The sequence below is a fragment of the Halichoeres trimaculatus genome, unplaced genomic scaffold (genome assembly GCF_033239565.1).
Source record: "Halichoeres trimaculatus isolate MK-OKI-2021-1 unplaced genomic scaffold, fHalTri1.1 fHalTri1_scaffold_1, whole genome shotgun sequence".
NCBI lineage: Eukaryota > Metazoa > Chordata > Actinopteri > Labriformes > Labridae > Halichoeres > Halichoeres trimaculatus.
This window is the reverse complement of record NW_027437179.1, coordinates 26,696,901-26,709,524: the sequence shown is the minus strand read 5'-3', so window position 1 is coordinate 26,709,524 and position 12,624 is coordinate 26,696,901. Positions and strand designations below refer to the sequence as shown.

The 12,624-nt window shown below is 39.3% G+C and overlaps 1 protein-coding gene across 3 annotated transcripts; it reads left to right on the top strand.

The window, feature by feature from the left end:
- The first annotated feature begins 119 nt into the window (after nucleotides 1–119).
- rab44 (RAB44, member RAS oncogene family) lies at nucleotides 120–12,539 on the top strand. Of its 3 annotated transcripts, XM_074670138.1 has the most exons (10): nucleotides 120–195; nucleotides 475–7,110; nucleotides 7,847–7,917; nucleotides 8,865–8,953; nucleotides 9,095–9,232; nucleotides 9,313–9,394; nucleotides 10,394–10,508; nucleotides 11,444–11,542; nucleotides 11,646–11,722; nucleotides 11,829–12,539. In XM_074670138.1, the coding sequence occupies exons 2-10, from the start codon at nucleotides 493–495 to the stop codon at nucleotides 11,914–11,916; spliced, it is 7,377 nt and encodes a 2,458-aa protein (XP_074526239.1). In that variant the 5' UTR covers nucleotides 120–195; nucleotides 475–492; the 3' UTR covers nucleotides 11,917–12,539. The 3 variants fall into 3 exon arrangements, with proteins under 3 accessions (XP_074526239.1, XP_074526230.1, XP_074526220.1); XM_074670129.1 differs by lacking the exon at nucleotides 120–195 and having other exon boundaries at nucleotides 199–7,110; nucleotides 9,098–9,232; XM_074670119.1 differs by lacking the exon at nucleotides 120–195 and having other exon boundaries at nucleotides 199–7,110.
- Nucleotides 12,540–12,624: the final 85 nt, after the last annotated feature.

Below are 12,624 nucleotides of genomic sequence, written 5' to 3'. Positions count from 1 at the left end.
AGTAAACATGAGAAGCTTGACGTGATTCAGTTCAGGAAGTTATGTATATTTGTGTTGTGTGCAAGTAGCCAACACAGGAAGCTATCAGTCATAGCTGCAGTTGAGGAACAACCCTCACATGTAAAATGTTGCTACCATCAGGTTTATGACATTACAACGCAGCTCATGTGGGATGACTGGTGCCAGGTTTGAGAGGTAAGTGCATGTCCTTTAAAACAATTTAGACCTGAGACAACAGTTGATAACTTTTTCATTACTGGTTTAGTAGTGATCAGCTGAAAGTAAATTTGTTGTAAGATGGAAGAGATGACTGTAAAAATCAGAGTCATCTTGAAACTTTATGTCTGTTTATGAAGACAGTAATTCATTTTCTGTAGATTTATGGTTCCATATGTTTACTGTTAATGTATTATTGTGATAAGGTTGTCGTTTAATTTGCTTACCCACTGCATGACTGTATGTCTCATGATTCAGGAAAGAGGATTAGAAGTCATGTCTACACAAGGTGCAAAGAAAAAAAGGATTGGTTCACGTCGCCGGGTAACAAATCAAAATAAGACATCTGAAGATGATGATTTCCTTGTCAAGGATAGCACAACTGTTGCTCAACAGTCCAATGCAGCAGAAAACGCTGCGGTAGAAAATGCAGTCACTAATCCTGATAATTTGTTATCAGAAACCTGTGATCCACCTGAGGTCACAGCGAACAGAAGAAAACTTGGGTCCAGTCGAAGACATAAAGGAGAAAAGCACGTTAAGGCGACAGAATCGCATCAAAAACCTAAAGAGGAAGTTGAGCAAAAGACTCGGGGAAGTGAAAGCCCAGAAACAGATCAAGTATTAGGAGCAAGAGAACTTTGGAAGCAGGAAAAATTAAGTCAAGCTAGTGAGCATGAAATGTCTGTGGCTCATGAAAGCCTTTTGAGTGTGACAGGAGAAGACCTTCTTAATCTTCTTCCTGTCAGAGAGACAAACAGTGATGACAGAGAGGAGAACAGCGAAGTGTTAAGACAGGATGGAAACTTTCAGAGCAACTATTTGATGTGTGAGTCAGATGCGGAATTGGCAGTTACACAGTTTTCTGCCCTGTCAGAGAAAACCACAGATGAAAGCAGCCATACAGAAAAAAATGATATTGAATCCTACGCAGGAGAGACCTTTTTATTACCACATCAGGAGCCATACACAAAAGAGGAACAAAACAGGATTTTCAGCTTATCTGAAGTTTCTCAGCATTCAGATGACAATGTAAGCAAGGTCACTGAAGAGAAACAAGCACAACAGTACAAACTGGATGACAAAAGTGACAGTCTGCCAGATGGCAGTCAAGCCACCAAAATCATTTCAGGGAACCTGGAATTCACTGTTAGCTCAACGCATCAGTCAGGGTTTCTTGAGAAACTTACCCATGATTCTGACAGGTCTTCAAAGCAAGAAGGTTTCATTTCTCATGAAAAACAGGATGAGCAATATGAAAAGGTTAACTTCAACACTTGGGACAGCAATATTTACGATCACCATGTATATGATATGAGCAAAGCACAAGCCAGTGATGCAGATATAGCCGACCCTAAACTGGGTCAGGTGGATGAGATCGGAGTTGATGATAATAAACAGATGCTTCCTCAGAAGCCAGGAATAACTTTTGCCCATGATGACTTGAGTGAATCCTCTATACAAATGCAACCAGGAACTAATTTTTCTTTTGGCTCCGAATCACATGATAATTATGCAGCAAAGGATGAGCATGACACAGGCATCAACCCCTTTGAGAAAAGAAGGAAACTTGGGTCAAGTCGTAGAGGTAAAGCAATACAGCAGACCAAGGATTCTGATGCTGAATCAAACAACAAAACTATGTCAGAAATAGAGGAAAATATGGTGGATAATGAGTTCATCACTGATGAAATGGTAAAGCAAAATTTGATGGAAAGTAAAGTAGAAGAAAAGGTTGAAACTGAAGAACTTGGTAGTCAAGTGAAAGGTGGTCTAAAACTCTCCTGCCCGGCAGACAAAAGCACCCCCGAAGATCAGTCAGGAGCCAGAGACACATGCTACCAATCTGACTTGAAAACTGATGATTCTGCCACCAATTCATATCCTGACGACGCACTTGGTGAACATCCTACAAAAGACAACATGGAGGCCTTTGACAACAGAACCAAGGATTTTAACGAGACACCACAGATCAGTGACAGAGAAGGAGGGGACACTGCACTTGATCAGAGTGGCGGCAAAGCAGAAGTCCTTATTGAAGCAGAGGAGAGCAATTCTCAAACTTTGCAGTCAGAGTTACATGATTTTTCAAACACTCAGCCTCTGGAAACTGAAGATAGCCTCATTACCCTTGCCACTGAATTAAACCCAAAACCTGCTGAGGAAGATGTCAAAGAAATCGCGGAATATAAACTTCCTGAAACACCAATGATTTCCTCAGCAGATGAGACAGCAGTGATAGACAAATCAAAAGGAGCTGCCCTGGAAGAGGTGAACACATTTGAAACTTCTCACACTCAAGAAATGGATGAAGAAGTCACATATGAGACAGATATTGGCACACTTGTTGATGTCTATGAGATTAGCTGTTTGAAAACAGGTCAAAACCTTAGTGACAAATCATCTGTGGAGATACAGGATAACAGACTTTCCAACTTGTATATGGTATCAAATAAAGAAAGCAAGAGCACTGACAAGGCCACTGAATTGTTGAAGTCACAAGGGAATTTAAAGGACGACTATTTAGTGAGTGACTCTCATTTGAAAGTGGAAGATATTGATTCTTTTGTTGTGCTGGAAACAACAGCAACAGAAACCAACAGTCCCAAGGAGCTTACAGATTTTGACATTAATGCTGAGCACCTTGAATGTTCTGTACCCCAAGAAGAGTTGCATGCAGATGAGGCACTGAATGAGATTCAGAGCTTTACTGAAGTCATAGGTGCTCTGCATTCAAATGATGCTGTAGCTGAGAAGGTCGAACATGAAGAGGAAGTCGAGCAAACACAAATGCAAGGAATCTATATCTCCTCTGAAGGGACGGCTGATGATGCCACTGAAAGTTTTACAGTACTTTCTGAAAACCCAACAGACAAACTCAGCAACAGTTACGGGCCTGAATTGAAAGAGCAAGGTATTGATTTTGCAACCATGGAAGACAATCTAAATACTGATGACAGTGTGCTGGACAACCAGTCAGGAGAAAGGGCTCTCTCTGTTGCTGAAGAATCAGTTGTTCAATCAGCTGTTCCATTTGACAGCCAACCTCAGGTTGTTTCTGAGAGTAATGAAGAGCAAACACACACAGGCTTCAGCACCATCAAAAACCAAAGAGAACTGGGGTCTAGCCAAATACATGAAGACCAACAGCAGGTTAAGGATTCTGTGCCTGAATTGCATCCTTTACAAAAAGTCAACAAAGAACTGGAAACATCTCAAAAAGAAAGAGAAAGTCAGGAAGAATTGTGTCAAGGTTCTGAGTTTGGTATCACCATGCCCGTGACACGTGATAACACTGTGTGCTCGGCCTTTGGGCAGTCTGGGGCTCTGAGCTCCTCCAGCCATTACGACTTTGACACGCAAAGTTTTGTCATTATAAGTGAAAGCATCCAACAGGGTCATGATGAAAGCGAGACAAACTTGAGGATGGAGGACTTAAATAAACTGGACAGTATGACTCTGGATGGATTGGAAAGTAATGACACTCAGAAAGAAGACCTCCAAGGAGCTCTTGATTCAGATAAGGCCTTAAGCAAAGTGCAAAACCAGGATGTTGTGCCAGAACAGGTGCAAGAAGCACCTGAATGCAACAACTACTCTGAAAATGTTAGGTATGATGCCACAGAATATTCAGTAAAAAACTCAGGAGAACTGATTGCAGAAGGTGAAGACAGTGATATAAAACAATTAGAGTTGACTGTGGGGAGTAGTGTTGACTCTCTGAGCACAAAGGTGAGATTGCATTCTCATGACACTCTGGAAGAGCACCCAACAGAAAATATCAACATTGAAGATTTACACCAAATAGATGACGATTTACAAGTGTATGATCCCAAAACAGCCCAACAGATCAACAACACAGAAAGAGAAGACACAGCACAAAATCAGCCTCAAGGTTTTCAGGAGAGGGAAGGTGTCTTTGTTGGGGTGGAGGAGGGTGACTCTTCTTCACAGACCCTTCAATCACATCGTGCTCCCAACCCTCAAGATCAGAAAACTGGGGGAAAAGAAAACAAGGACTTGGCAGCTGAAACATTCCATGGTCATTCAGAGGAAGATTTCCGAGAAGAAAGGGAGAACGAACCACATGATACAATGAAAACATCATTTAAGGAAGAAAATGTCATGCAGGAAAGATTAATGGACACCACCTTGAGAGAAACAGCCACAGATGACACTGCTTGGACTGAGGACAATGACAGTCAAGTTGATTCATGTGAAAGCACACTTGTTGAGGAGCTCACTGTTTTATGTTCAGATTCAACACTTGATCAACAGCAACATGAAGAATTATTTTCTATGATAATGCCAGAAGAACCACCCTCACTAGCCTCAGGAAACGAAAACACAAAAAGAGAGATGGAAACGGATTTGTTCAGGCTGGATGGAAAGTTACATTATGACCACGTGGTGAGCAAGTCAGCTTTAACAGAGGAGCTGTCTCTAGGAGCACACCAACCTGGAAAAAATACTGAAAATGAAAGCATTGTTGAGCAAGCAGCATGTTCATCTTCTCAAGGGGAGCTGTCTGCAAACGAGGATAACAGAGAGCACAATGACTCTCAAGTCATAGCTGTTTGCCAATCAGAAAACAGTATAAATGAAATACACAAGGAACAAACTCAAATGCAAGAAGTAAAAGAAGTTATTCACTCCACAGCTGTTAAAGAGAGTGAATCCTCAGCACATGTGCTGGATTTTGAACCTCAGCTGACTGAGCCCAGCCGAAACCAACTTGGTAGCAGGAGAAAACTGGGCTCAAGTCGTAGAAACAAAAGACATCAGCATGTCAAGGACATTGTTACTGAAAGTTTAAATGAATCTAAAGAAGAACTTGTTGAAAAGAAGAGCAGTGATGAACCGCCTCACATGAAAACACAAGATATGGTATTAGTAATGGAGAAAGAAGAAGAATCCAAAGAGCACACAGTCAGACTTTTCAAATCCCCTGTGGAGCTAGGAAATGATGAAAACCCTGGTACAATTTTGTCACCCAATTTAATGGACAGCAGTGCAATGGCAATGGCAATTACTTCAAGCCTCGGCCAAGATGACACGGTCAAATCCTATCAGGTCATCACTGAGGATGAGAACATGGACTGTGGAGATAAAAGCACACACATGGGACATCACACCGTTAGATTGGACATGTTACAATCAACAGCCTGGGAAGATGATTCAGACATGCAAAACTCTCCTTGTCATGATGACATTGTCAGTGCCAGGTCATTCTCTTCTGATCCTCTTGAGCAAGAAGATGACTATCATGATCAAAACAAGGAAGCGTTTTCTTGTGACAAAGACGAAGAAATTAGTGTGTCACAGACAAATGATGTTGTCGACACAGCGGGATGTGTCACAGTAGACCACAGTTTTACAGAAGAGGACACTCCAATGTACGCACTTGTCCATGGAAAGGATGAAGTTGAAGAAAAATGTAAAGATCCTATGAAGAAATATCAAGAAGACCAGGATAGTATGGCTTCTCAGGAGATCAAACCCTCTGAACTATTTTCAATGACACACAACAAAGCTGACCTGCCAGTTTCTGCGGACACTGGCCTTGACTTCAGAACAGAGCCGTCTTCGGATGTGGGTGAGCAAAGTGGAATTTCTTCAATAGTTAGTGCAGTAGACAGCCAAGATGAAACACAAGTACAAACTGTTTTGGATGAAAGTGAAAAGCTACAAGAAAAGTCCAAACAGAGAAAGAGAAAGTTTGGCTCTAATCGCCGCATTCTTCATAAAGCAGATCGAGAGGAAGCACCAGAAAACAAAGACAAGACCAATGAAAGGGAATCTGGCACTGCACCTGAAGTGAAACAGTCTGAAAAGAAAGAAATAACTGAGGAGATTTCAAGGCCTGTGAGTGTGGAGGTTTCTCAGGATGATAAAGAAGATCAATCCGTGGGTTCAATGGGTAAAAATCAACAGAAAACAAATGAAACTGAAAGTATTCCAGACTTTGGACAAAGGCAACAAATCAGTACATCTGACCTGCAAAGAACAGAGAGCAATACAATGCCAAACAAAAATCCTTTTCTGCCTTCAAATGATGAAGAAGACAAAAACACAGGAGAGAGCTCTGTGTCTGTTGATGAGACCACACAGGGTCCACAGAATGATGAAAGGTCAGAGAGTGCCAATGCAATACAAGACCAAGCTTCAAAACCAGCAGAGGAGCGGGTTGTGGCAGATTTGGAAACAATGAAATCTTTCGTCAGTGGAGTTGAAGAAAACGAAAACAAAGATGAAGTCAGTATGCAAGAGTCGAGCACCAAGGATGAAGGAGCTCAGGATACAAATCTTGAGATAAGGAATTTAGGTCTGATTTTGGGTTCAACAAGCCAAAGGAGAAAGATGGGGTCCACACGCAAGAGCCTAAAACCAAAAACCAAAGAAGAAGATTCACCTCAAAGGGATGAGGTGCATATTAAAGCTGCAGAGATCCCATCAAATGTTGAAGGTATAAAGACTGATGATCTCTCTGGGTTCAAAGAAGAAGAGATACAACTCCATGGAGATAAAGAAGACAGTGAGTCTAAACTAAAGACATCTCCCATGGCACTTTCAGCTCACCCATCATCTGAAGAAAATTCCGTTTCTCATAGCCAGCCACTGGAAACAGAACTTCATGAAACTCCAAGTTATCCTCCAACAACACAACCAACTTCTACAAAACACAGTGTAACAGCAGAATTAGCATCGAGTGGAAGAAGAAGAAAATTGGGATCTCACAGGAAGTCACATGGACACAAAAACAATGAAAGTCAAACTGCAGGAGAAGCCGAAGCAGAAGGCACAGAAAATGGGAACAAGAGTGGAAGTTTCACTGGTCAGACTGAGGTTAAGACAACTCAAGAAGAATCATTGGACCAGCGTGATATATCAGAGGTAAGCACCAAACTTTTTTGACACTTGAGTTTCAATTTTAAGATTTGATTGTTTTATATTGTACATTAACACAGGAATCAGATGTTTTTTTGTTTAACATTTCAGTCGTGAGTATTTATAGCTGTACACAAAGATTCTTCACTTTGTTCAGTTTTATTTTATTTTATTTTTTTGTTTTCCTTCATTTGGTTGTTGGACAGTTGTTGGGTTCTTTCAAGTAAGTAGTTAAACATGTGGTCGTACACTTCCCATTTGTGTAAAACCTTGCGCACAGGTCAAGTGTTTGTCACAAGAAAGAACCAAATAAAAGCAGGAACTAAAATGAGGAATAGGTTGCCAACACTACAAGTTTCACATAGTGAAAAGAAGAACATAAATACCTTGTTCTTGTTCTTGTCCCTCATTTACCATCACTGGCCCAAGAAGCATCACAGAGCTGCAGAAAACAGAATTAAAAAAAACATGAATGCTCTTTAGGCTTTCATTTTAACATAACTCATGCAGTGGTCTTTATGTTTATAATTTAGTGATTTCATCATTACATTGTTGCTGTGGAATAATAAAAGAATATATCCTGAAGACTTTTTTTTAAAACTTCCTGTGTACCAGACGATTGGTTCTGGGAATCTTGAAATGCAAATTTTACATTGGTAACTACCCAGGTAATGTTTTACTGAATCAAGGGATTGATAGTTTTCCAGTCTTCTCACTTTTAAGATGTTTTTAACTGGTGCAGGTGGAAAAAACAAACACAGCATCACCAGACGTCAGCAGCACAGAAGCAGGAGAGGATGCAAAACCTCTGAGGTAAGTCTGAAGCTAACAATTAACAGGCATTTTAACACTTTGGCTTTCAAGGATTGTCCATCTGAGTGGTTTTGACACAGCAATAAACAGCTATCTGAAAACTCTGCCAAGAAATATATAATGGAAAAAATGTGTTTTTCAATTCAGCTGCACCCAAAACCTGAAAACAGATACATCTTAACTTTCATGACAGTGCTCTGCTTTTCTTTCCCTTAACGTTGCTTACGAGAACACTATTCATTTTATTTTTTTCATTTGTAACCATGGCAACACAGGTTTGCAACTGCTTTCGACTAATCTGAAATCATTTAGCATTTCTCTGAATAACAAAAGTGCAATTAGTCTTCAACAAAATTATAAATTACTTGTGAAAAATTAGCTATTCAGATTTTTATACGAGTAAAAAGAGCTTCCTGGACTTTTGGAGCCAGCCTCAAGTGGACACTCAAGAAACTGTAGTTTCCTCTGTTTGGCTTCATTTGTCAATTTTAGGGTTTGTCACTTTCAACAGATAAGATGCAGAGATATATGAGACAAATACGCATATCTCCTTGCATAACATTATTTTTGTTTCTGAAGGATTAGTAAAAAAAAAACTCAGATGAAAGGGTGGCCTGTTTTGCATACAGAGAATCTGTTTTGCTGTTTTCTATTTCTAATAAAGCCTGTTTTGTTGGAGCAGTTTTAGATAAAGCACATATTAATTTGTTTTATTTTTCTACAGCAGGTCCTTTAATCTAAATCAACGTTCTTTTCACATAATAATAATAAGAAGCTCTTGCTGTAGACAATACACCAAAGTGATGAAAATACTTGTCTTCACATTCAAATATTTTCTTTTGCTTACATTGTGTTCAGTTAACCAAATTGATCTCACTAAAATGCAAATACTTGAAGTACTCAGTGCTGGTTCTTATTTGACCTTTGTGTGTTTGAATGTTTCACAGTGAGAGGACACCTATACAGGTAACCCCAGCTCAACATCCCAATGCCAAAATCCAGCTGGAACAGGAGAGGCAGGAGACAGTTTCCCTGGGTAAATATTACCTTCCTACTTTGTAATAGCGGCCACAGCTGCAGCAAAATGTAGCAGATTGTAGAGAGATAAAAATGGAGCAGTCATACTACAAACAAAAATGATACACATGTAACCAAGAGATGCTTTTTATTGTCTTAGCAGATACTTCCACAGAAGCCGCTGGCAAGTCAAAGAGTTACAATGTGGTGATGGTTGGAGACAGCAGCGTTGGCAAAACCTCCTTCATGAAAAGAGCTCGAAGTGGGAAGTTTTCTTTGGATACCCCTGCGTCTATTGGTAAGAGCCTAAATTTATTCTGTTTAGCCCCTAAAAGTATGTGTTTATTAAAGATAATGCAACATAAATACATTTTGTAGGAATTGATTCCTGCTTGTGGACTGTGGTAGTGGATGGAAAACCTGTGGTGCTACAGCTGTGGGACACAGCAGGTCAAGAAAGGTAGGTCTCCCTGAGGACACCTGTATCCCATTAAGCTCTTGTAATCAAACACGCACAACAGATAAAAGTGTTTTAATGACAGAGCTCCTGGGGTGTTATCTTGAGTTTTAGCGACAGCTGTCTGTTTACTGATGTGCTCTGTCCCTCTGATAACTTATTCAAATGTCCCGCAGTGTATCTCCTCTCCCATCCAGAAGGTAGCATCCTGGTTGTATAGTGGTGTACTGTGTCTGCGGCCAGCTAAGACCTCTGACAGGAACACGCGGCAGTGTTTGCAGAGTTATATAACCTCTGCATATTCAGTTGCAGCCGGTCAAACATCATATAAATATAAGTTCCCACGGTCAGCAGCTTCTGGGAACTCAATACACATTCAAAGTGTTTAGAAAAGTCCTTAAAGCTGGGTCCAGCCTGTTTAAAAACTGGTTTGGCCCCTCTTAGCAATGTTTTTGTTCTCTCAAATTAGCACAAGAGATTTGGTAAAAGCAGAGTTAGAGGTGACAGACAAGCAGTGTGTCTGTCAGCCTACTCCCCCTTCTCTCAGCCGTCTGAAGTTGAATACAACCTTAGTGTGTGGATATACGTTGTCAGATTATTCTTTGTGCTTATCAGAGTTTCACTGTAGATGATAAAGCTTCATGAGTAAATACACCATTCTGTTTGATAACATAAACTACTGTGTATGATGTAACAGTAAGATTTCTCTGACCTGAATACGGAGGTAATTGTGTAATAGTCCATGTCGATGAAGACTATGTGCAGAATGTGTTTCTAGGAAAAGCTAAAGGGAACACTCTGCAAACTCAACCAACCAGTATCTTTGGACTATTAGCGGTACATGTACAGCCTCGGGGCTGTTTCACGGTCCATTGTTCCTCACTGGGTACAGACATTTTGTCCTCACTTTTGAGTAAAGAAACATAATCTTTTTGTTCCAGTTTTGTAGAGTAACTGGTCGCTCTTGTTTGTGAGTGTGTTTGCTTTTTTTAATTATTACAGGTTTCACAGCATCACACGGCAGGTTTTCCACAAAGCCCAGGCCTTTCTCCTCATGTATGATGTCACTTCCTCTCAAAGCTTTTCTGCAGTCAGCTACTGGGCAAGCTGTATCCAGGTATGATGCATTAATCTTTGAGCTTCATTTTTGGCTTTTCACCATGATTTGTTCCTAGTAACTGATTACAGGCCAGACATACTGTAACGACACACAAACATGTGTACATTTCATCATTTATAAAGGGTTAAGCTTGAAAGAAAGGTCACAAATTATTTTAAGTATTGACTAAACATGATTAATTTCATACAGCACTTTTTAGAACCAAAGAGATGTACATGAATAAAACATGAGAGCAATAAAAATCACCGTTGCAAAGAGACAATTGAGTCAATAAAAGTGCGAATTCAGAAATATAAAAACAAAAATAAGGGAAACTGAGAATTAAAGTCACTTAAAAAAGAAAGTAAGCACTTTGTTGGTGTGATAAGGTAGGAAATACATTCTGACGTGTGTTATATCTCCCTGTATTATTTGACCATTTGAAAGCCACTCAATTTAATGCATCCTGAAACAACAGTCATAAGAGACAATCAGAAGAAAAGCACTGTTCATTTGTTTCATTGCAAGCAATTAAATTTTGAAACGTTGGTTAAAAAGGCAAAAATTTAACAAACAAGTTTTTGATTGAATTTGAAAAACTCTGTTTTATATGTGCGCATGGTCTTATTTGCCTTAAAGTAAATAAGGCATGTTATCTTTAGTGTTTCATAATGAGCTCAAAACTTTTTATTAACTTTAAATCATTTAAAAATTATCTTGAATTAAATAAAGACTTAAACCCAACGATCAGAATTGCTGTTTCAAACTGCAGCTGCATGCCCATTGGACACAAAATGTCAAGCACGAACAGCATTATCCAGTCAACGAATACAAGCAAATCACAACATCATTTGTGGTTTTATTGTTGCGGTGAAGATACAGCAAGCATTGCACTGAAACATGCAAAGCTGTCTACACAGTCGAAATGATGCATGTTTATTGTCTGATTCCAGGATGGAGCTGCAGAGGATGTGACAGTGTTACTTCTTGGAAATAAAAATGATCACGCAAAACGCTGTGTCACAACACAGCAGGGGGAAACTCTGGCTAAGGTACAGCTGGGCGGCATCTTTTGAACCTATATCATATCTTTATGTATCAAAGGAATTCAAATAATCAAATGTGGCACTAAAAGAAGCCGTTTGATGTCCACAGGAGCACAGCTTTGAATTCATGGAGTGCAGCGCTGCCACTGGAGAAAATGTGATCCAGTCTTTGGAAACTGTGGCTAGGTAACACACTGAGGAACATTTCATTTTTTATGTGATGTGACCTTTAATGCTCTATGTTGTGAAACAGCTTCCAATTCACACATCTCAAATTGTTGTTTGTGTCCAGGATGTTGAGGCAAAAAGTTGACACAAGAGAGGAAGCCACAGTGTTGTTTAAAGAGCCCCAGAAGAAGAAATCATCAGGATGTTGCTGAACAGAGATGAACAGGGCAGGGTTTGTGTGTGCACATATCATTGTATCATTATCTGAGTCTGTCTATGTTTGTAAGTAACAGACTCTCTGAAATGCCATTTTATAAAGTTGAGTGACTAAGATTTTAATGTTGAATGAGATGTTTTGTTTTTTTACACCTGCTGAGAAATTTAATAAACAATGCAGAGCAACTAGACCAAAAACAATATACATGAATATAATAAAACAGTGACAACAGTTATGGAAAAAGCTGCATTAAAAGACATGTTGATCAAACCTGCCACTAAGTGTAAGGATCTATATTTAATTTAAGTTAATCACATTTAGTTCATCTGCAACATGGAAAATTCAAACAAATGTTATTAAATCTACTAGAAAAGCTGTTGTGTACAAATGATTTTGCTGGTAACCTTAAATGTTTAAAAAATATGTTTTCAACTTATATTTACACATAATGTAGCTGGATGTGTGGATAAATTTTACTAAAAGTAGCAATACTTTATTTATTTTCAAGCTGGTTATGAGCTATGGATGTTTTCTTTAGTATTTTGCAATATGTTTCGTTTTGATTGATTTTTTCAATGTATATAAAGGCTTGTTTCTGCTTAAGACTTTACCACTTTTGTTTTTTTTGTCCAAAAGACTAAAAGAGATGATCCCCATGAGAAACATTTTTTAAGTAGCACTTTCCTTGTCTCAGATCCTTAGG

Bases quoted from the DNA above. Each gene is read 5' to 3' on its own strand.
- rab44 (XM_074670119.1), top strand. From the start codon at position 451: ATGACTGTATGTCTCATGATTCAGGAAAGAGGATTAGAAGTCATGTCT. The intron at 7,918-8,864 runs GTAAGTCTGAAG...AATGTTTCACAG, and splicing joins GAGGATGCAAAACCTCTGAG to TGAGAGGACACCTATACAGG. The intron at 10,509-11,443 runs GTATGATGCATT...GTCTGATTCCAG, and splicing joins ACTGGGCAAGCTGTATCCAG to GATGGAGCTGCAGAGGATGT.